Genomic DNA, 25018 nt, shown 5'->3' with positions numbered 1-25018 from the left:
CATATGTTTTATTTACCTTTACAGAATTTGACACTTTTAACTACTTCCTATCCCCTCTGCTTTACTTGGATCTTCTATGTTCCTTATTGTTCTTTCTCAATCTCTTGTTAGATCATCATATCTATTCTGTTCTCTCGGTATAGCCTAAGATTGACTCCTAACCAGTCTTTCCCTCTATTTCAACGACCATAACAGCTCTTTCTGAGTTCATTTATTATCTCTCAAAGGTGACTCCCATGTCTTTAAAAGCTATCTTTTGAAGTGTTTCCCATTTGTCCTTTTTTCTCCTGACTGCCACTAAACTGGTATAAAACCTCATCACCTCATACCTAGACCATTGTATTTAATCTTTTTGGTTGATTTGCCTTTTTGAAATCTCAACATGATGTATTCCATCCTCCTCCACTCAAACTCCAGTGGCTCCCAATTATTGTCTCTAAGATCAAAGATAAAGTTCTGTGATTTAAAAAACCCTTCATAATCTGACTCTACAAGCCAGCGACACTGGCCTGCCTTTTGACCTGGAACAAGACACTACATCTTTCAATTCCTACATTTTCACCAATTCTCAAATTCCTTCAATGTTCTCCCTCCTTATCTCTGTTTCTACTTTTCATGATTTCTTTCAAGTTTCCTCCTAATTTCTCTCCTCACTGCCAGTTCTTCACTCTGAGGTTATCTCCAAATTACCTGCATATGTCTTGTATGTATACAGTTGCTTACTGACATCCTCATTAGAATGAGAGTTCCTTTGAGATCCAGAAGTGTTTTTTCTTTTGCCAGCATTTATCCTAAGACCTTAATTTGTATTGTCTTGACTAGCCCTAGTCTCTCCTGTTCTTGCTTTAACTGCCTCTTATACAAATGTCAGCTGAATGTCTTAATTGTTTTCAGTTGCTTTTCAGTTATGTCTGACGGGTTGTGATCCCATTGGGCGTTTTCTTGGCAAACAAAGATACTGGGAGCATTTTACCATTTCCTTCTCTACTTCATTTTATGGATGAGAAAACTGAGGCAAAGTTAGTGTCTGAGGCCATATTTAAACTTGGGAAGATGAGTCTTTATTACTCTAAGTCCAGCACTTTATCCTTTGCACCACCTAGCTATCCTCATCCAATAGGCATTTCCAAACTAGAACTAAAAACTTAATCCCTCTTCTTTATTCCATCTTTCTGTCAGGTGTATCACCATTCTTTCAGCTCTCTAGATTCACAATTAAATCATCCTTGACTCACTCTTCTTTACCCCACATTTCATTCATTTACTAAAATTAGTCTCCAAGCAGAAAATAACTGCCTATTATATTAGAAAACAATAAGATGGGATACTGAAATACCTCACTTTAATATAGTTTTTTCTCATAGTCCTGTGATAGTTCAAATATTATTACCATTATACAATTGAGAAAACTGAGGCTCATACATAATAAATTATCTTTTTCTTTTTCTTTCTTTCTTTCTTCTTTTTTTTTTTTTTTTGTAAGCAACTACTAGAAACAGAGGCAAATAAAAGTTTTACTTTATGGAGTGTCAGGAAAAAAAACTTGAATTCGAATCAGACAAGAGCTATTTGGTCTTATCACCTGATTTCTGTCTCTCAGTTTCCTTTTCTGTAAAATAAGCATAATGACACCTACTTAACATCAGGATTGTTGTGAGGATAAAATACAAAGTGCTTTTCAATTGTCAGATAAATGTTAATATTAACAATAATCATTAGCCTAGCCAAATTCTATTTTTAGTCCTATTTGCTACATTATGCTAAGCAGATTTTGTTCATTGATGCTGTTGTCATGTATCTGAAGAATTTTAAAAGTTGTCCTAGTTTTCTTATTTGAATATAGAAAGAATTCTTTAAAATGACTGTCAAAAAAAAGAAAACATTATATTTTAATTGGTATCAGTTATATTTTAAAAGTCAAAATTGTAACTTAAGACATTTTATAAACTAATAGTAGTATTAATAAACTAAGTGGTTTTTGGTGAATATACATGGATTACAAAAATTTACATTTTTTCAGAAGAACAATTTTTAGTGCAAAGTAACTTAAAGGTCTTTTGTTAGGGCCTCCTTTTGTTTTCAGAATTTAATTTATGTGTCAATTTCAGAAAACAGCATGAACCTTTCTACCTTTATGATTAGCATGTGTTAGTAGATTTATTTATTTGTGCTTTATCAAAAGTAAATTACTAAACATGTTTTCTAGATCTACTATTTATTTTTAGTTTAGGCATTCAACATATGACAGCAACCTTTTTACTATTAATAATAATATACAATTAATTAAAAAGGCACTATTATAGATTATCCTATCTTTACAAATTCTGATGAATTTCTTGGAATTAACAGTCTTACAGTTGGGAAGGAATATTAGACCATTTTCTACTGTAAAGATTCTTCTACAACACTTCATGAATAGTGAGCTTTCTACTTTGAGAAGTAGCCCATTTCATTCTAATTGTATAATTTACTTAATTGAACTGAAAAAAAGGAATAATTTCTTTGTATCAGTCTTAGTTTTTCACTCAATGACACTATAAGTGTTAAATTATATCCCTAACCTGATAAGTGTTTCAAGTTTGTGAAGACACTTATCATGGCCTTCCTAAAGTCTTCAGGATTAGAAAAGAAGTTCTAGTTGCTTTGTTTTGTTTTTTTCCTCCAATCATTTGCATTCTCAATATTTTTATTTTTCTGATTCTTCTTATTGGACTTATCAAGCTGCCAGTTAGGGTCTCAAATTGTGATGCCAACATGAAACTCCATATGTATTCTAACTAGTACAGAGTACACATATCCCGCTTTGATGTGGATATTTCTATTCAATTTGTATTTTGATATTAGTCTGTATTTTTATTTTATTTTTCTTCAGCATTGTATTTTTAGTTTCTCTAATTTATGGTCAACTTAAATCTTTTTAATTTTAGAATATACATTAAACTAAATTGTTTGTAGACCATAGTTGTATAAATAATTTTGTAACCTCATTACATTGATCCCTGCTAAATTTCATATCCATGGGTTTGACTTGCCAATTAATCTTGTTCATCTATTTTGAATCTTGATTCCGTCATCCAGTAAATATGAAATATGTTGTATGAAGAACAGAATAGAGACCAGTTTGGCTGGAAAGAAAGGTTCCTGAAAGGAGAGTAAGTAACATATAACATATAAGAAGTAGGTTGCAGCCACATTTTGAAGGGTTTTAAAGACTAAACAGTTACTTATATTGATCCCAAGGTAAAGGGGCATGACTTGGTTAGACCTGTGCTTTATAAGTATCACTATGTTGAGAACATATAGGAAAGGGAAGTGGCTTTGCAGGAAAGCCAATTGGGAGGCTATTGCAAATATCCCACTAGTAAAATTCAGGCTCTTTATGCCTCTAGCAATTATAAATAATTGTTTTCAAAAACAGATAACTAGATGTTTCTCATAAATCCTATATTAACCTGCAACCTCATTACCTGAATTTGTTAACAAACTGTAGTCCTCCTTTTTCTGTATTAGTGTGGAGGCTAAATCTTCATTATTAAGTGGATTGATTTTTATTATCCTTGTAATTTATAGGGGATTATTTTGCTGTAGTATATTTAGAATGTATACTAATGTATTACTAAAACAGTTCTATAAAGATCAATGTATACATTGGAGAGGAGATAATGGGAAGTAGTAGTGGCCTTTAATTTTGTGCATGTATATATTTGTATAGATTCTTTTTAAAAGGCAAACAAGTAACAAACTATATGATCTTAGAATTGAAAAAGATCTTGGAGGATAGGACAACTCAGTAGTAATAATTATGCATGTATTTACTTTTGTGAAAGGCACTGTCCTTAGGGCTGAGGATAGAAAGAAAGGCAAAAAAAAAAAGGTCTTTATCCTTGAACAGTTCACACTTTAATAATAGATACAACAGGGAAACAACAATATGCAAACAAAATATATACCGTACAAATTTGGAGGAAAAGCACTTGAATTAAAGGGCCCTGGAAAGGTGAGAATTTGGCTGTGATCTAAAGGCAGCTGGGGAAGAAATGGAAGATAAGGGAGATAACATTCTAGGTCCGGAGGTGGAACAGCATGCAGTCAGGAGAAGAAAGCTGTTTTATGCAAAGGGTGTTGCTGGATGGCAGTTTGTAAGGATGAGCAAGGTAAAGAAACAATAGGAAGGTAGACAGGATCTAGGTCACAAAGGGCTTTTAAAGCTTTGGCTTTTTGCCTGTTTTTTCACTGTTTGGCTTTTAAAGCCAAATTGAGGACATGTGAGAAAAATGTTGCAGTGGTTGATATAGATTTTGGAGTTATCTATTTGGAGATAAATTAGTTGAAAATCATTGACTGGGAGACTGTTGGTGCCCTTGATAGATTTAATAAGGATCTGGGAGAAGGGTGGATCTAGGAGAAGGGTTGCACTAAAAAGATGATTTATTGGATTTTAAATGACTGGGATTTATAGTTTGAGATGTCCAGTAGGCATTTGGAGAGGTGCATGACTGAAAGTTGAGAGAGAAGTTAGAATTGGATAAATTAGAGAATTATCTACATGGAAATAAATTATAGTTGAATCTATGAGAATTGATAAAATTCCTAAGCATAGTGGAAAAAGAGAAGAGAGTCTAGAACAGAGCCTTGATTGACAGAAGTGTTTAGCTAGGGTAAAAATCCAGCAAAGGAGACTAAAGAGTGATTAAACAGATAGGAAGAGAAACAAATGAGTAGTATAACAAAAACCTAAAGAGTGGAGAATAATTGGAATAGAAAGAGTACTTGACAGTCAAAGGCTACAGAGAAGTCCAGAAGAATCAGGATTGAGAAAAGGTCTTTAGATTTGGAAAGTTCAGCTGAGTAAGTTGGGGACTTGATGGCAGAATTAAAAGGAATGAGAGGAAAAAAAGGCACTAATTGTTGATCAGGGTCTCAATTTTCTCATTATTAAAATTAGAAAGATAAAAAAGAATGATTTCTAAAGTTCTTTTCATTTCTGGATCTTAGATATCATACAGAGTTTGTGTGGGAAGACAAATAACTGTCTTCCTACATTGACCTAATTGATGAATTCAGGTATAAAATTTCCAGTGGTAAAATAGGAAGTGACCTCAAAGGCTATCTAATCCAACCCACATTTGAGTTGGAAGATCCACATTGCAATTTCAGCTATATGACAGTTAGCAAGTCATTTTCTGGTCTTAGTAATCTTATGGTTATCATTGAGAATCAAAAATATGTAAAAGTTTTTTTTGTACACTGTAAACTGTCTTTTTAGACAGCAGTCTTCCAATTATTTGAAGCCTAACTCAAGGTCTCACTCTTACATGATACATGCACATGATCCTAAGTGAATACTTTCAAATCCTTGATTTAAAAAAAAAAAAAAAGGAAAAAAAAGAGGGGCAGTAAGGTGGCACAGTTGATAGAGCATCAGCCCTGATGCCAGGAGGACCTGAGTTCAAATATGGCCTCAGACACTTAACACTTCCTAGCTGTGTGACCCTAGGCAAGTCACTTAATCCCAACTGCCTCCGCCAAAAGAGAAAAAAAAAGAATCCTTTTTCTTGAGAGATAATTGGTTCCTGATGACTGAGTAAAGCTCAGACTATTGCCCTCTCTACATAATTTTTTTTCCTATCCATTACTATTTGAACAGTTATAATTTATGCAACTTACTGTTCTTTAACAATGTGTAGTTTTTGTTTAAAAAAGTAGATTTTACATAGTCATATGCCTCTTAATTAATGGTTGTTGTAAATGTGAGTACTGAGTGAATACTTTTTCTCTGTATCCTTTTAATTTTTTAATATAGAGTTTTTCAACAAGTAATTGTGCCACATAATACTACAAGCTAGATGCTGTGTGAAAGTTGCAGATTAGTACAAATCACAGAACAACTAGTGTTTTATTGTTAAGTAGATAAGTACATCTGTGTCCTTAAAAATGGCAGGAGGAAAAAGAAATCTTGTCATTGAGTTTATTATAGGTTCAAAATCATGAAGAGGCAGTCTGAAGAGGTACTGAAATATTTCTGTATTCGTAGAATTGTAGTAACTTAAACATAGGAGGTTATTCTACTATGATTATTAGTGCCATGTCGATAAACTAGAGCCTAAACAGAAATAAATATGGTAAAAACCACAAAATGGCAAAGACTAGTGAAAACGAAAAATTTTAATCGGAAGAGAATATCAATGATCTGTAATTTTCAGATTTCAATTAAAATTTAAAAATATTCTAGCAATTAGAGCACAATTGGAGTGGCTGGGTTTGGGTTTTTTTGGTTTTGTTTTGGATATGAAGTTCATTTTTGTTTTTGATAAATGAGTGCCCAGAATGAATTTATAAATGCATTTATTAAGTACTTATCTGCCAGGCACTGTGCCCGAGTTCTGAAAATACAAGTATAAATCTACCAGACCATTCAAATAGCTTCTTATCTCTAGATCCTTTATATTTTAAAAGAGGATAGCCAGGGAAGATTTAAATTTGTTCAAGTTAGTCACAGGGATGATGGATATAGAAGGGATTTAATAAATGTTTATTGACTGATTGGAGTTATAGAAAACTGTCACTGGAAGTACACAAAGGAAAAAATAGGTAATTATTTGTCCAGAATTGTTTTAGAAGAAATTTCCTGCTTTGGGTGTTGATTACACTAGCTAGATTTTTTCCAATTCAGAATTAGAAATGGAATTAGAATTTAGGTTGGAACATTCATGGTGCTAAATCTACCTCTAACTTTCAAATTCTGCCTTTGTAAATCCAAGTTTTTACCCATCTGATCTCTACATATTTGTTTCTAAGATGATCATGAGTACCATGTGCCTCTTCAATTTGTATCCATTGTGGCAGTATGATCATTTTGACTACAATGTTGTTCTGGGAAAACTTGGTAGAAGAAATAAGTTTATTTCAAATAATAAACATTTAAGTATTTTTACAGCTTGAGTTTGAAAGCAATAAAGGTTATATATTTTAACATTGTTCCCATGAATTAGTTATTGTGATTTGTTCTAATATCAAAAAGGCATTTACTTCAGAAAACCTAAGTTAAAATATTGGTTCTGTTGCTTATTAGCTAGGTGATTTAAGAAAGTTGACCTCTTTGAGTTTCAGTTTCCTTTTCTGAATGGGAATGATACTTTTAATTCACAGGGTTGATGCCTGGATCAGATGAGACAATCCATAGAACCAGATGACATCTGAGAGTCCTGAGGTCCAAAAGAATTTTTATGAGAGGAAAAAGGCTTTGGTCATTGGAAAGATTTTTAATGTGTTACATATTATAGTTTGGGAAATATGTGTGAAAAGTTAATCATTTAGTTTGTTATATGTTTTTTTAAGAAATTTAGGTGTTCATAGTTGGGTGACCCTGAGTAAGTCACTTAACCCCAATTGTCTCAGCCAAAAAAAAAAAAAAAAAAAAAAGATAGTAGGTAATGATTTCCTTAAGAATTTTATTCATGACTTGCGTATATTTCTGTGGAATACTATCTATTTAACTCTTAAGCCATCTTGTGGAATAAATTAAATCATGGATTAACAATTTCAATTATGTTTCCCAGCTATTTGTGACAGTAGGATAGTAAAAATAATTCACTTTCAAATTAATATAGCATTGATAGTTCTTTATTAGTGTAACTTACTTTTGGGGGGCTCTTCTTTGGATTGTCCTTTGTTATGCCACCATTCAAAGTGAAATATCCTCACATTCCAATTTCTTTCTATTTCTTATATTCTATAGGCCTGTTTATCAGAGAACATGATTTAGTAGATAAGGAATTGCCAAAAGAATTAGAAAATGTTGAGTTGAAAGTATAAATCTTTCATTTCACAAAAAGTAATAAATTCTATATGTAACTTTCACAACTCTCATCATCTAAGCTTCTTATTCTGTGCATTTAAAAAAATTAGTGGGTCTTCTTTTTTAATATTTTATTTTATTTTGGCAACACCATTGCTAAAGTTCTCCCTCAAGTCAAAAAATCCATACTTGTCTTTATCTGGGCAGGGTTATCTCCACTACTCTCTTCCCCTCCCCCCAACTTTGTCAGTCTGATAATGAGTAGAAGTTGTTGGTACTTTGATGTTTTTATTTGTGTTCCTCTAATTATTAGTGATATGTATGTAGCATTGGAGTTTTTTGTTTGACTATTGATGGTTTGGATCTTTTTCTCAAAAACTGTCAATTCATATCCCTTTGACTATCATTTGGGGAATGGCTCTTATTCTTATAAATTTGACTCATTTTCTGACATATTAGAAATGAGACTTTTATCAGAAAAATGATTCTCCCTTTCCCTAAAATTTTCTAGGTCTCTTCTAATTTTAGCTGTGGAAAAAAAAAAGTTTAATTTTCAAGTAGTCAAAATGGTCCACTTTGTGGTTTTTTTCTTTATCTCTTGTTTGGTTATGAACTCATCCTCTATGGATCTGACATTGTACTTTAATTTGCTTATGATGTTGCCATTTATTCAAAACCATGTACTCTTTTGGAACTTATTTGGTATATGATATGAGACATTGATCTACACCTGATTTCTACCAGATTACTTTCAAGTTTTCCCAGCAGTTGTCAGATAGTTCTTGTCTCAATAGGTAGGATCTTTGTGGTTTAAGAAAAACTAGGTTACTATATTCACTTTGTGTAGATTGTGTACCTAATCTGTCCCATTGTCAACTTACTTTTTGCTTCATACCAAATTGTTTTTAATAATTAGAGATTTGTGGCATAGTTTGATAAATGGTGCTGCTGATGTCCCCTCCTCCCTCCATATTAATCCCTTTCAAGTTTTTTATTCAGAAGATTTTTTCTTGCCTTTTCATGTTGGTGTGCAATTACATAATGCATAGTAGGATCTACTTAAGTTTTGAATATCTAGTTCTTCATCAGGATGTAAGAGAGTTGAGATTTGTAGCAGTAATATTTTTGGCTTCTCAAAAAAGAGTTTTTAAATGATCAGATCTCAGGCTTGATGTGGAACAATATAGTGGGATGGTTGCCAAGGATAATATTAGCTTCTTGAGAGTTAAAGAGAGATCTGTTTTCATGTATTCTTTAAAGCAGGCTTTGGAGATTACATAAAACTTTGTTTCCCCTCTAAGTCCACAGTTAAAATGATACAACTTAAATGATAGCTGGGAGGTACAATGCATAAAACTGGATTTGGAGTCAGAAAGATTGGAGTTTGAATGCAAACTCACATACGACTTTGGACGAGTCACTTAACTTTTTTCTGCCTCAATTTTTTCATCTGTACAATGGGAATAATAATGATAGCACCTACTTCCCAGAATTGTTATAAGGATCAAAAGAGATAATATTTTAAAATAATTTTTCAATATTTAAAGCACTTTATAAGTGATAGCTGTGATTATATGCTATCAATCTTTGTTTTGGCACATAAAAAATATAAGCAATGGTTCTTTTTGGTCAGTTAAAAAAATATTACCATATCAGTGAAGTAAAACAAAAACAATAAAGCAAAGACTGTATTCATCATGTTAATGTTTTGAGCAAATTCTTATTTGTTAGGCTTACCATGCTCAGAAGTCTTAGAAATTACCTTGTTAGGTACAGTAGCTTCTCATTGAGAAGTGGATCACAGTATTTGGCCAGAATAGATGATTGGATCCAGATATAAAAGCTTAGAGTTGAAAAATTCTGATTTGGTGGTCAGTAAAACATTAAAATGGCATGCTTTTGGGATCAAAATTTAGCCAAAGTAGGAGGAATGGAATAAGAGAACAATTTATAGAATCATAAATTTCAAAAGAAGGAATCATAGAGAGCATTGTGTCTAACCCATTCCCCAAAAGAATATCTATTTAAAAGTTTGATAAATGGAAATCCATCCCTCTGTTTCCTTCCAAGAAGAAAATTTAATTTGTTTTAACTGCTTTAATTGTTAGAAACTATTTCTTTGACATCAAGCCTGTTTAAAACTTTTTAAACCGTTGCTTCTAGCTTATCTCTGTGGAAGTAAAACTGGTCTTCCAGAAGTGCAAGATCAAAGAGAAACAACTTTTACACAATTTTAGTATTTGCTATTTATCAATGCCTAAGTCAGACTCTTAATTCATATTGCTTTGAAAATCACTGGCATTTGAAATATATATATATATCTTTTAGTAGAGAGATGATTGTGTCCAAGAACAACTTTTATATTTAGAATCCACAGTCCATTTTCTGTAATGATGGAGAGTTAAGCCCATTTGTCTTCAATATTTCAATAGACTTAGCAGCAAAGATATTTCTATTTAATCATTGATAATGCATTCATAAGGGTTACATAACCAGGCCTTTTGTAACAAAATCTTCAGTGTTCTAATAATCAATTCAATGGGGTTTTTTTTTTTTTTAAGTTTTGTAACTTTTTTTCATAAGTTCTTTGGAAAATGTTAAATCTTAGTAGTTGTTTGACAACTATGCATGATACATTAATTTTAAGGTTTCTATGTTGAGAGATTGTATAAAATTTAATTAACCTTTTTCCTAGAATGTAATTTCTAGAATAATTTACAACTTGATGCTAAATCTATACTGGTTAGCATTTTTTTCCTTTGTTTAGAATTACTTAGTCTTTCACAGTTCATCATTCTCAGTGGTTGTGATTATAAATTTAATTCTCAAACTGACCTGTAAAATTAATTATAAATTTGTATGAGACAATTGTTTTTCAAGTTTTTGTTGATCTTAGGTTTTTTTTTTTTTGTTTGTTTTTGTTTTTTTTAATAAACTAAAACATTTATTTAAAAAATGAAATGTCATTTCATGGTAAAATGCCTCTTCTGGGGGAAAAAAAATGGTAAAATTAGCTAGATTCATAAAACAAATTCAGTAAAGCATCTTCCTCAAAGAGGAAAGGGATAGCATAAATAAGGACAATTTTAAAACTCTGCTTTGAATCCTTTGACTTCCTTTATTTTCCTGGATTTTTTTTGGCATAAAAAAATAGGCTTGTGATTTCAGTAGTTATAGAGAATTCCATGGATGGTTAGAGTTAAATATAAAGGATGTGTGCCAACATTAGCTTTCTTATTTTTCCAGTTTTCTCTCTTTTAGATATTTCTACCTTTTTTTGTCTTCAACAGTTGCTAGGTTCATTTGATCTTTGCCCCTTCTCTTCACACTGCTATTTGGGTCATCTTCCAGTTCCATTCAGTTTTCTCTTTGCTGTTGGCCCAATGGCACTTATTTTCATGAAACTCTTTATTTTCTCTATTTTGCAAGTTGATAAGCTAGAAAACAGAAAGGGCCTTGATTGTCTCCATGCCCTGGTTTATTAGGCTTTTTGCTTCTGAGAAATTCATGTGACTTGGGAGAGGAAACTAATTTAAGATACTTAAACTTGACACTTTACTAGAGTATAAAAAATATAACTTGATTTTTAATTGCTTATGGAAGTATTTAAACATTTTGGAGGAGCTTTAAGGCCCCTGAAAAATGTTTGAACTTAAGAATCCTTGTTTATTTTTCACCAACTCTTGGCTCTCTCCAGAAAGAAAAAATTTGCTCATTTTTTTAAAAGAGTATTTCTAACTTTTAGTTAAAGGTATTTCTAGAAAAGAAAAAAAGGATATAGTTGTTTGACAGACGGAACATGATATAAGGTGCATTAAGTTTAAGCCAGATTAGCTAAGGTTTTTTTCCCCCCTTTCAGTACATAATATGACTTTACTTAACCTTTTGGTTCAAGGTTACTTGACCTTTTGGGTCAGTTTTCTTATAAAAATGGGAGAGCTGCACTAAATGGTCTCTAAGAACTTTCTTAGAGACCTAAGGGGCCGCACAAATGCAGAAAGTGCCAGACCTAGGTCAGGGAGACTCTCGCCTTGTCCTGAGTTTAAATGTGGCTTCATACCAAGGTGTGACCACCTAGGCAAGTCACTTAACACTGTTTACTTTTTTTTTTTTTAATTTTTATTTAATGATTACTTTATATTGACAACATTATCCCTTGCACTCGTTTCTTTTCTGATTTTTTTCCCCTCCCTCCCTCCACCCCCTCCCCTAGATGGCAAGCAGTCCTTTATATGTCGGATATGTTGCAGTATATCCTAGATACAATATATGTTTGCAGAACCAAACAGTTCTCTTGTTGCATAGGGAGAATTGGATTCAGAAGGTATAAATAACCCGGGAAGAAAAACAAAAATGCAGATAGTTCACATTCGTTTCCCAACACTGTTTACTTATCTGTAAAATGAGCTAGAGGAAGAAATGGCAAACTCCTCCATTATCTTTGCCCCTCCCCCATAGAAAAAAACAAAACAAAATAAAACAAAAATCCAAACAGGGTCATGAAGAGTTGGCTACAACTGAACAACAATAAAAAGACCTTTTCAATTTGAAATTTGTAATCTTGGAGTTTTATTATTTGTGTGTGTGTTTTTTTTTAAAATAGTAATTGTATTTTAATTCCAATTTTTACAATTCTACTGAATTATATCTTAGAAGACTTTTTTTTAGTCAGCAAACATTAACTACCTACAAATACAGACACTTGTAGTTAAAATTGAGACTGAATTATATTACAATAATAATGGCTGAGTTATTAGTGCCTTGCATACTCTATAAAGTAAATGGGTTTGTTTTGTTTTATTCCCATTTTCCAGGTAGGAAACTGAGCCTCAAAAGAAGTTGTTACTTCAAACACTTCTGGGATTCTTTAAATATTACTTAATCACATTTCATTTATATTCCAAAATTGTTTCAGTTTGTCGTATAGTACACTTTCTTTTCCATTCTTATTCTCATTGCTCTAATTTGTGTCTTCATTGCATCTTATCTGGCTGAATTGTTGTAATATATCTTTTAATACTCCTCATTCTGCTCTTTCCCCCATTCCTTCGTCTAAAACAGGGGTGTGGGCCAATTGGTGAGGCAACTGCAAGTAATGATGAGCTGAAAACTAGGTACAACTTCTCACTTCTTGACTTCTATAAGTTGGTAATTTTGTATGGCCCTCAAAAGATATTATAAATATCCAAATGGCCCTCGAGGAAAGAAAAGTGTTCCCCACACCTGAATCCATCTATATCCACAAATGCCAGATTAATCTTCTTAAGATAGAGCTCCAATCCTTGTGACTAATGCCTGCTGTAATTATTTAGTTATATATATTGAACTCCTTATTTTTAACATTTCAGGCCTTGAATAAGGTTTTACTTTATCTCTTCACTTTTCATCTACTATCTTATTCTTTATCTGAATTGGTGTTTTTCAGATTTTGGTCTCAGACTCCTTTACTCTTTTAAAAAAAAATTACCTTTATGTATTTTGTTAAATATTTTCCAATTAAATGTTAAAAAAAAATAACTTTTTTTAAATTTGAATTTCAAACTCCATCCTTCTCATTCTTTCTCCTGCCCACTTGAGAAACCAAGTGTTTTTATTTTGATTATGCATGTGAGGTCATGCTAAACATTTTCATATTAAATTTTTGAGTTCCAAATGCTATCCTTCCCTTATTCCCTCTTTTTGAGATAAATAGATATGTTATACATGTGTTAAACAAATGTTAAACATTTCCATATTTTAGACATTTTAGTAAACAAAGACTCAGATAAGAGAAAATGAAAAATAATTATGCTTGTCTATTTCAATCAATATCTGTTCTTTCTTTGGAGATAGATAGTATGCTTTATCATTAGTCCTTTGGGATTGTCTCAGATTGTTATATTGCTGAGAGAATAGCTAAATCATTCACAGTTTATCAGAAAATATTAACTATGTCTAATGTTATTTTGGTTATGTTCACTATCAATTCAACACCAGTATCAAACTCTAGGTTTTTCTGAAATTCTCTTGCTTGTCATTTCATTGTATTCATCTTGTATGAACTTTATTTATGCCTCTTTTGTACTTGAACATTCATTGAGTTAGAATACATTTTCAAGTTACAAAAATTGGTTTACCTAGGCTATTTTGTTTTTAAGTTTGACACCCTATTTTCCTCTAGGGATAAATTGGGGTGGGAACTAGGGCCCCTGTGATGTCATCTGTGTGGGAAACTATTACTATACAAATTAAGCAGACTTACAGATTGACTTCTTGGTAATTTATAGATATAGAATTGCTTTAGGGGTTACTGAGAGATATAAAAGAATGTGTCAGTGGTCATAAAGTCAGTATATTTGAGGTGGTACTGGTCCAGTCTTCCTTACTAATATACAAGACATATCTCTTCCATCTCTGATTTCTTTGCTTTTTTTTTTTTTAAACTTATTATCCTTCAAACCAATAGTGTTCTCTACCTTCAACTGTTTAATTTCTCTGACTTCTTTGAAGATTTAATACAAATCCCACTCTTTTTTCAAGAGGACTTTTCTGATCTGTTCCAATGCTAAAACTTTCCCCACTGTATGCCCTTTTCTCTCTGTCTTTCACTTTCTCTTTAAATACTTTCATATACTCTGTGTTTATACCTTGATATTTACTTCTTCCTCTTTAGAATATATAATCTTTGAGAACAAGGATTGCTTTTTCTTTCTTGCTCCTTCTTCCCTACCTCTTCCTATTTGCCTTCTCAACTCAGCCCCTTAACATAGTGCCTGCATAGTAAGAGCTTATTAAATACCATTCATTGACTAAGCATGTTATACTGCCTCTTAAGGATGGATTTATTATAAATCTTGGTTTGTGTAATTATAGATAGGACCCAAATGATGTATTTTACAAGATCATTTGTCTTTTTAATTATGATTTGCTTAAGCTAGTATTGAAAAAGCAAGCCTCAGTAATAAGTTGGGAAATATAGTATGTTGAGAAAACCAACTGAGAATTAGAAATTATAATATAAGTTGATGATAGTCAGGTAGATACTCCTGGAATTTTGATAGTTCTTATTTTTGTCTTCCCTGCTCTTGGGCTTCGTAAAATGAATGTTTTGAGAAATAATAATTCATATTTTTCTAGGACCTTGCAGACTGCTTTCCTCCATGGTTGCAGAACTGTAGGATCGAAGTTGAAAGGAACCTCAGAGATCATCTAGTTCAATGACCCTCATTTTATAGATGAGAAAACTGGTCAGAGAAGTATTAAGTAGTATACCTAGGTATTAAACCTGGTATGTTGATAGCAAAAATAAGTATTTCCAATGCAGCATGCTGCCCTCCACAATTAGTTGAAAGGAATCTCAGAGATCCTCAGGTCCAATCTGTATTTTTACTAGCATCTCTTCTCCAACATTTTGAAAATTGATAAGAGAGAACCCATGATTTTTCAAAAGCATATAATCTCCTTTACTAGACTCAGTTCTATGAGAGGACACTCCTGAGGTTTGTTTCTCCATTTCCATTGCCACCTAGCCAGTAGGTTCCTTCCTCTTGAAGCACTCCCCTATGTCTTTCTCTTTACAAAGTTTTCATCATCTCAATGGTCCTCTGTGGCATCCATCTCCTTGTTCCTTAATTCCTTCCAGGCCTAAGATTCATAGAGGCAGAATTTAATGAAGATGGTGAGGGGGAAGAGGTGGCTTGAATGGAGATGGGGATTAGATGAATGACATAATTTATGTGCCCTATCTTAATCTTGGTTAGATCTGGTATACAAATGGCTGGTAGATCTTGTATGAAAACTCAGGCTGTGGAAAGAATGTATATCTCTTTCACTTAAGAGAGATTCTTTCCTTATGCCCCAGAATAAGAATGTCTGACTAGCTGACACAGAATGTGAGGACTTGAACTGTACTTTAGAATTTCACTTATCTGTACATTAGCATAAAGGAGCATAGATGTAATTGAAACTTGGGAGAGGAACCATGATGATTAAAAACTTTAAAACCATATGCCCTATTCAAAAGCAACAGGATAGGCTGAGGTAGAGTTAAAATGATACTATGAATAAATCCAGGAATTGGAGAATTTCCATCATTAGACATGATGGAAAACATTTGAATGAAAGCAAATTGAGGCAGACACAGAAGTAGTATTTTCATTAGATATGATGCACACCATCTGGGCAAAAATAGAAAGTAAATTAGGAATTCAGGAACTAGATTGGTATGGCATTTAGGGAAAGGCTTTCAGTTGCCCAAGTACTCTAGATTTATCCATCAGAATTAGAACAGCTAATAAATTCCTAACTTGGTTTAATGGTGTGAGTTTTCAAAATAAGAGGTAGCTAATGAAAGTAGCCACTATTTCAGACCTGATCCTCTGTTGGGAATTTTAGGGTGGGATCAGGTCAACAGGAAACATTCTATCCTAAACCTCTGATAGAGGAGTCAGAAGCTGGATATATATAAATGTATCCTAGATTTTGGTAGAGATTGAGACAGATTGACTAGAAAATTACATAGGTTAATTCTTCCAGGCATTTCAGTCTAAAAGGAATGAAATGTTTTTTTTGTTGTTGTTTTTTTTTAATAATTTTTTATTGATAGAACGCATGCCAGGGTAATTTTTACAGCATTATCCCTTGTATTCATTTCTGTTCCGATTTTCCCCTCCCTCCCTCCACCCCTTCCCCGAGATGGCAAGAGTCCTTTACATGTTGAATGGGTTGCAGTATATCCTAGATACAATATATGTGTGCAGAACCAAACAGTTTTCTTGTTGCACAGGGAGAATTGGATTCAGAAGGTATAAATAACCCGGGAGGAAAAACATAAATGCAAGCAGTTTATATTCATTTCCAGTGTTCTTTCTCTGGGTGTAGCTGCTTCTGTCCATCTTTGATCAATTAAGGCTCTCTTTATCGAAGAGGTCCACTTCCATCAGAATACATCCTCAAACAGTATCATTGTTGAGGTATATAATGATCTCCTGGTTCTGCTTATTTCACTCAGCATCAGTTCATGTAAGTCTCGCCAATCCTCTCTGTATTCATCCTGCTGGTCGTTCCTTACAGAACAATAATAGGAATGAAATGTTTTTAACAAAATTCTAAAACACCTATACATGTGCACATGCGCACATGCGCACAGAGATATGCACTCCCCATCTCTACAAAGGAGACAAGTCTTGGGTTTTTAAGAAATGTGCCAGGTAGTGGAGGATAGATGCAAAGAAAGGTGTATCAAGGCATTGTCTTTAAACATATTAAATCTGAGAATGAGCTGAGACTGGTGAGAACTATGGTTGATGAAATAGTTGTTTTTGATTGGTGAGAGTGGTTGGATAGGAACATAAAAGGTTGAAGAGAAGGTGAATCTGTTGGACTTATTTTTGCTTTATTTCCCTGCCAAGGAGAATATTAAGACCAGAGAAGAAATGATAAAAATGACAAATTGTGTAGTTTCCAAAGAATGGGGAAATAGAGCTTCTAACTGCCCTTGATAAACTACATTACAGGTGACTGAAGGAACTGGTAGCTGTGATAGTTGGGCATTGTCAATGATCTTTGAATGATTCTGTCAGGTAGAAGAGGCGTCTTATCTGGAGAAAAGAATATGTCTCATTTTCCAATAAGGGCTAGTGGTGTACAAAGTAAAAGTGATAGATTTGTCTTCAAGGCAACATTCTAGCATTATTAAAGGGATGGTTTGTGAAAAGCTTATGGTGTTGTCTAACAAACTCATCATAGCCTCATGTTAATTTCATTTCCTTGTCCTCATTTTTTTTTTTTTTAAACTGGCTGCTCCAGGGAATGCTATGGGTTTCATTTACCTAAGTTTATTAAAGTATTGACAAAGTCTTACTATGAGCAAAGATGGTTAGACAGATTCAGAAATGATTGAACAGCTTTACTCAAAGAATAGTTATTAACAATTCCATGTCCAGCTGGAAGCATGTCTCCAGATTGTCATATGCCAGGGATCCGTGCTGGGTCTTAATGCTTTAACATTATTGTCAGAGACCACATTTATTAAGTGCCTCGTATGTTCCAGGCACAGGGGAAGGTAATAGTGTAATGACTGAAATAATCCCTTCTCTTAGGGATCTTACCCTCTAAAGGGAGAAAAAACAAGGGCCTTCTTTGCAGTTCCAGTGGCCTGCAAAGTCTTTTGTACATAGTGTATTTGGTGAGTTGAATGAAAAATCAGACCGCTTCAAACATGCAAATTGCTTTATTAACTAATATAATTGCTAACCAACTAAGCTTTTAAGTGTAGTTTTTAAATTTAGATTTAAAAGCTTCATCTAAGTCAACTTCTGTATTGTACAGATATGGAAACAGGTCCAAAAGTAGTAACAAGTAGATTTGAGTATAGTTTGAAATTAAGATCTCTCTTCATTATTACTACTTATATTACAAAATATCCTCATTAAAAATATGAAATTTTAAAGTTTATTTCATCTGAGATATCTTGTAAAATATTAAATGCACCTTTAGATTTTATAGCTCACTTAATCTTTTGCTTTTTTTATACAAACTTTAAAGAAAGTTTGTTCAACCTTTCTACTTTTCAACTGATTGTTGAAGGATGTATTCATTAAGAGAAATATTTTGTTCATATGTAGAATTTGTCATAGATATCATAAGATTTATTGTAACCTTTGATAAAACTGAGGTGTTTACTGTGATTCATAATCTCATCTTTAAATTTAAAAGCCTAATTTATTTTTCTCTCTTTGTTGAAGATTGGTTTTAAGGGGTGAGGCAAGAGGTTCTGGACTCGATGAGTTTCCACCGAAATGTCGGAGAAGTCAGGCCAGAGTACAAAAGCAAAGGATGGGAAAACAAAGTATACAACACTCAGTCTGTTTAACACTTACAAGGGAAAATCACTAGAAACTCAGAAAACTACAGGTAAGTGAAGTGCCCTCTGTGTGTAGCATACATTTATATACTTTAAAAAAAAAAATCTATTGCATACTCACTTGTGTACATATGTGGTTTGCCCAGTATTTTTGTATAAAAGATCATAAAATGTAAAAGTTCATTTCAGAGGGACCAAGGGAGAAGTCTTGCCAGGGTTTGAAATTTTAAGGAAGAGTTGAAGACATTCTAAACCTAGGTTACGTTATTGCAAAGACATTGAGTTGTGAGAGAGAATATTATGATTTATATCTGAGATCCAATTTTATAGAGATAACTGAATTTATGAGAGTTGATCTATGCCAAAATCATTTAACTATAAAAGCCTTCTGATTGGTCTCTGCTCTCAGCTAGCATGCATTTTGTCTCCACTCAAAATTTTTCTGAAGCAAAGTCTATGTCACACCCCTACTTAAAACTCCAGAAATTTCCTATTACCCTCACATATAAATATAAAATTCTCTTTTGGGCTTTTAAGGCCCTTCTTTGCAGTTTTCTGTCTTCTATTTCTCTTTATTCCACAATCCAGTTATACTGGCCTCCTTGCTATTCCTTACACATGGTATTCTCTCTCACAACTCAATGTCTTTGCAATAACTTAACTCCAGGTTTAGAATGTCTGAATGTTTAAATGATAAAGGATTATTATCCAGGGAAGAAATTTCAACAGTTCATGAACAGTGAAGTGAAAAACTTATGGATGATGGCCAGGCATTTCTCTGTGTGTCAAATAGAATAGAAGAATAGGATACAGGAACTGAGCAGCTAAACGTATATACTAGATTAGAATATTTAACCATTTGGTAATGGAAATGAGAGTTGGTGGCTACCATTTATTCAGTGCTTGTTACGTGTTATGCACTTTGCTAAGTCCTAGAAGAAAAAAAAACCTTTCCCTCTCCCTCAGTCTTTTAAGAAATATTGTGATCATTAGTATTTCAAAAAAAAAAAAAATGCTTATTCATTATTATTTACATATACTTTATCAGGCCACACATATCCCAATAATATTTGGAGAGTAAGACAAATAAAATAGAAATGCAGAAACTAATCCAATTTTATTGATCTTGTAGTTGCTGCCCGCCATGGATTGCAGAGTCTGGGGAAAGTTGCTATTTCTCGCCGTATGCCCCCACCTGCCAACCTCCCCAGTCTCAAAGCAGAGAACAAAGGCAATGATCCTAATGTGAACATTGTGCCTAAAGATGGTACAGGATGGGCATCTAAACAGGAACAACATGAAGAGGAAAAGTGAGTTTACAATAGTATACCTTTTAGATATATTTAAAGTTGAGGAACATTTTTTTTTCCTGATACTTTTTGCTTATTCCTATGAATTAGATCAAAAAAGATTGGATGGATTTTTTTGTTTATTTTTTTTTTGCACAGAAATATTATTTGTGTATTTTCTTTATTGGATCATTAAGTTAATAGTGTTAATTTTCCTATGGCCTGTGACACATAGTTCCCAGATTCATCTTTGGAGCAGTAATTTTTATCAAACTGGTAACTTAGGAAACCATATATTGTAAATTTGGCTATTTTTCTGAGTCCTATCAAAGACTTACTTAAGCTTTATGCTTCTTAGTTGTGGTGGAATAATTATTTTTAAAATAATTGTGGATTAGTAATGGCACTTAACTGATAGAGGACTAGATTTTTTTTTCTCCTCAGTCCTTTTGTTTTACATCTTAAACATGGCAGCATATAACTTTTCTTTACTCTTGTAATGATATTAATTGGGCTTAGACATTAATGCTTATGAATTATTGTAAATACATTGTCCTTCACAATGCCATTACTGCATATCTAACAACTTATAGAGAATGTTCATATAGTCTTATTAAACTCATGTTATATCCTTTTAAGCTATTTCAAGTGATAGTGGTGTTTTTTTTTTTTTTAATGATGGTCCATAACAAATAGTATTTCTCATTGTGGTTATTGTGCAGGGATCAAGAAAAAGGTAAGGTTTTTAAGGCATTTTCTTTAATTGATTGCTTTGTGATAATTATTTGAATTAAGGTGACGTTACCTCTTGGAATTAGCACCACATTTGGAAATTTCTAGTTGATATATATGACCTAATACTTGTTCTCGTTGTTTCTAAAATAGGTTTTCTCTCCCACACACACACACACCCCTATTTTTTTTTTTTAAAGACCACCAGAAGTGCCACCAGCACAACCAAAATCAGGAGTTACTGCTCCCCCTGAAGTTCCTCCGGTTGCCAAATCATGGGCCAGTAACAAGCAAGGTGGGCAAGGAGATGGTAAGTGGAAACTAGCTGGGAAAATTAGTTGGACTACATAATAACAGAACAGCCATGGAAATGGGTTTGCTTTACATGGTCCTTTGAGAATTGTCTTAGCATTATTCTCAACTCATGGGAAATGGTTTTATATCTCTTGTCAGTTAAGAAGGTGTTAAATAACTGAGAAATTACCTGTTTCTCCCAGTATGGTAATCAAAGTAAATGTGTTTACTATCTTGAACATTTAAAACAGAGTAGGGTTTTTTAAACATAGACCAGACCTTTGAATGATTTATCTTTGTGTCCCAATTATCTTTCCTTTTCACCCCTTACCTCACTGTCTTACACTTCAGAATAAAGTAGTCAAATTTTCAGACCTATCACCTGTTTTCCTTGCGGAAAAAGAACAACCTCTGAGAATGGAGATATTGGGCTTCTGTATTCTTCTGGAACAGCACTCTTTGTATAGCAGAACTCCTAGCATCATTCAGTGTTTGATTTTGAGAGTTAAGTGACATGTTGTTTAGTTATAGGAACCTCAGCATCATTGGTCAGTTCAGTATATGTTTTCAATCATTTACATCCAGATCACTGTACTGTCATTCTTAACCATTGAAAGATTTCCTCTTAAACCCATATCTACATTACTAAGTTCATAAAGTAGGCTGTAACTTTAACATATTTCCATCTCCTCACCCCCAAAAGGTTTAGCACTTTTGTAACTTTACCTTTCTCAGAATTTATAGGAAGGGATCAATCATAATTAGAAATTAGTGAATTGTCTCTGAATTGAGGATTTTCAAAATATTTGTTTAAAAAAGATATTCTCCATTAAGTTCTTGCATAATAGTAGTTCTTGTTATCAAATCATGTATTTCAGATTAGCCATCAAGACTCCAATTCAAAAAAAGAGCTCCAAAGAAACTAAATGTTTTATAGATTTAACATAAACTAGTCTGGGAGAATTTATTTATTTGATTGAATCTGTAATCTTTCTTCCAGTGATGCAGATCTAAGCCAACAATATCATCTTCTCTTCCTTTAGGAATCTTACTTATACTTCATAGAAATTTTCAGGTTTAAACAGTGTGTACTGGCCAACGTTTTCTGGTCACATCTCTTTTTCATTCCTTTTATACTATTTCTTATGTGTGGTTTATAATAAAAGTCATATGCTACAGATTATATGCGCCAACTATATTTCCATTGTCTTTTCAGTGATTTGAAGGCATATACAGCATCAAAAAAAGTAATTATGTTTAAAAGATGGGTTTTTGTTTTAGGGAGAAATTTGGGGACATTGAAAGTGCTAGTGCAATCTGATTCTTTCCTCTTATTTTATTCTGTGTACCAGTTCATTGACCATTTCTGTGTCTAATCAGGATCTGGGTGCTCATCAAACTGCTGCCCATTCCAACTATGTAGTGAACACTAAACTTGATAACCAGGCTTTCTTCCTCCAATTGATTAGTCTTTTGTAGATGCTTAGCTTGAAAATTTTGTGATGGCCAGGAATGTTATTTAGGAAGTTAGGCATTGATGTAGAGGTCTGGTCATCTGCATATAGAAGAACTTGAAGGAATTCACTTATGGACTTTACCTTTAGACATTCTCCATGATGGTGGGCAAGCATCTCTGAAGTCTATATTGTCCTGTTTTATGTTTTATTTCTGTCTATTCGTGAATCTAGTATGACTTTAACATGGAAAGCACCTTGTTGGAGAGAGCCTTTAATTCTTTACTTTTTTTTTGATCTGTCATAATCTTTTATTTTGTAGATCTGAAAAGGGGAAGGGTAGTTTTTGAGGTCTTCGTAGAGGCACTGTGCAGGATTTTTTTCTATCTTATAATTACTTTGCTGTCTTTTTAGATAACTTTATTACAGACCTTTTGTCTATTTAGGGTATTATTTTCCTTATTTCCAGTTGTGTAGCGTAAAAAGGATTTTTAATGATTGATTCCCTATGGTAGTTCCACTCTTGTTAAAGAGGTTTTTCATTTTTCATCTGCTTACAAGCTCATTTTAAAATAAATTCTTGGAATGATCTGGTTTAACTGGTTTCACACCAAGCTTTCTGCAAAAATCACTTCTTCATGTTTTTATAAAGGGATAATACACATGGTCTTTCTTACGAATTTATATTAAGGCATAATCTACTTCATATTTGTGTGTGGTGGTGTTTGGGACTTATCAAATCTAGATAATTCTATTGAAAAAGTCAACACTTTTCATTGAATTTTTGTATCTCCATCTTCTGGCAGATGTTGGCATGATCTTATCATTATCTTCATGATCTTTTTGCTTTTGTTCACCATAAACTATCTGTCCCATGAAATTATTTCCACAGAAAGGGATGGGGAGAGGTTTAACTCTTATCCTTGTCCAGACATCTTGGACCTGTTTTCTAGAAAAGTAGCTGAGAATTTTCTTCTCTTGCTATGTATTCATGATTTTCCCTTAGTTTTTCAAGGAATTATAGCTAAATATAAATTCTTAAAAGACTGAGAGAACATTTTCTGTTGTTACTAAATTTCATCAGAAATCTAATAGTGATTTATTTAGAAACTGGAAAACAGGAAAGGGTGCTGACATACAAGATTGTTTCATGGTTATATATTTATATTTGATATTTTAAAAATTCTTTAGGTGTTCAAGTAAATAGTCATTTCCAGCAAGAGTTTCCTAGTCTGCAAGCAGCTGGTGATCAGGAAAAAAAAGAAAAGGATGGAACTGATGATGCCTATGGACCTGGACCCAGCTTACGACCACCAAGTAAGAGAGCATTTTAATTTGGATTTGATTTATCCAATGTAATTGATATTTTGTACATAGTTACTTGTTGTTGTTGTTGTTGTTGTTGTTAATATTATTTAGGCAATCTAGCAACTTTTATCAAACCCCTTATTTATTGTATGTTAAACATTGGGAATAAAAAGACAAAATGAATCCACTCTTGTCCTGAAGGAGTTTTCATTCTACTAGGAAGATAACATACATATATAAATACACAACATAAATATGTTCAATTTATGTGGGAAGGAACTAGTCGACAGAGTGGATCAGAAGCCTTTTATATAGATCATATGTGAACTAAGTCTTTCTGATAGCCATAGCCGAGGAAGAAGTCCATTGCAAGTATAATGGGTAGAATGGGTAAACACAGAGATAGAAAGTATAATATAGCATGTGAAGACCAGACAGAAAAGGGCATGGAGTGGAGATTTAAAAATTAAAAAACTAGTGAGATAGATTTGATCCAGTTTATGGAAGGCTTTAACTTAAATTCAAAGCAAAAAGTTGTATTTAATCTGTAAATAATAGGGAGCCATTGAAGTTTTTAGAACTCAAGAGTGACATCAACTGTGTGCTTGAGAATAATTTCTATTGTGGCTTTGTGTAGAATGGATTGCAGTGTGAGGGAGACTTGAGAGCAAAGACAATAATTTTGATGCTATTGAAATACTCTAAAGGAAGGGAGATGAGAGCCTGAAACAAAAGTGGTTGCAGCATTAGTGGGGAACAGGGAATGGATGCAGACATTGTAGAGGTGTAATTGACAAAAAGTGATTGTTGGGATATATGACGCAAAAGGGATCATACATGGTCAAATATATGAAATGCTATAGTCTTTTAGTATTATTTTCTTGACTTCTAGAGTAAGGTATGTTACATTAATCTCATAGGCTTTCTGTTTCACAGAATCTCAGAATCACAGACCTCAGAGGCCATTGATCCTAAAGTGAGGAGTAAGGGAAGGAAAAGCACATCCACCTCTTAGGGCAATTCATTCCACTTTAGGATAGTTGTAATTGTTAAAATGGTTTTCTTTAAATCAATTGAAATTTGTCTCTCTCCAGCTTCTACCCTACCCATTTTTTCCTAATTTCTCCCTCTAAATTTAAGCGGAACAAACCCAATCCTTTTTTCCCACGATACAACCCTCTCTCCACTCCTCCCAAAATCTTCTTTCCTTCATCCAGTCCTCATGACATGTTCTTAAGGCCCTTTACCACCCTTGTTGCTTTCCTCTGGATAGTCTCCAGCTTATCACTGACCTTCCTAA

General features: G+C 33.2%; 1 protein-coding gene across 1 annotated transcript in view; it reads left to right on the top strand.

Moving 5' to 3' along the window:
* Nucleotides 1-25018, top strand: part of PRRC2C (proline rich coiled-coil 2C) — an 89825-nt gene that overhangs the window by 6860 nt on the left and 57947 nt on the right. Inside the window, 4 exon segments of the mRNA XM_051996786.1 lie at nt 18523-18691; nt 19774-19951; nt 20863-20972; nt 23602-23727. Coding sequence (XP_051852746.1) covers nt 18577-18691; nt 19774-19951; nt 20863-20972; nt 23602-23727 — 529 coding nt within the window. The 5' untranslated portion in view covers nt 18523-18576.

The sequence above is a fragment of the Antechinus flavipes genome, chromosome 4 (genome assembly GCF_016432865.1).
Source record: "Antechinus flavipes isolate AdamAnt ecotype Samford, QLD, Australia chromosome 4, AdamAnt_v2, whole genome shotgun sequence".
NCBI classification, from domain to species: domain Eukaryota; kingdom Metazoa; phylum Chordata; class Mammalia; order Dasyuromorphia; family Dasyuridae; genus Antechinus; species Antechinus flavipes.
The sequence above is the reverse complement of the archived record's forward strand: the minus strand, read 5'-3'. Positions and strand labels throughout refer to the sequence as shown.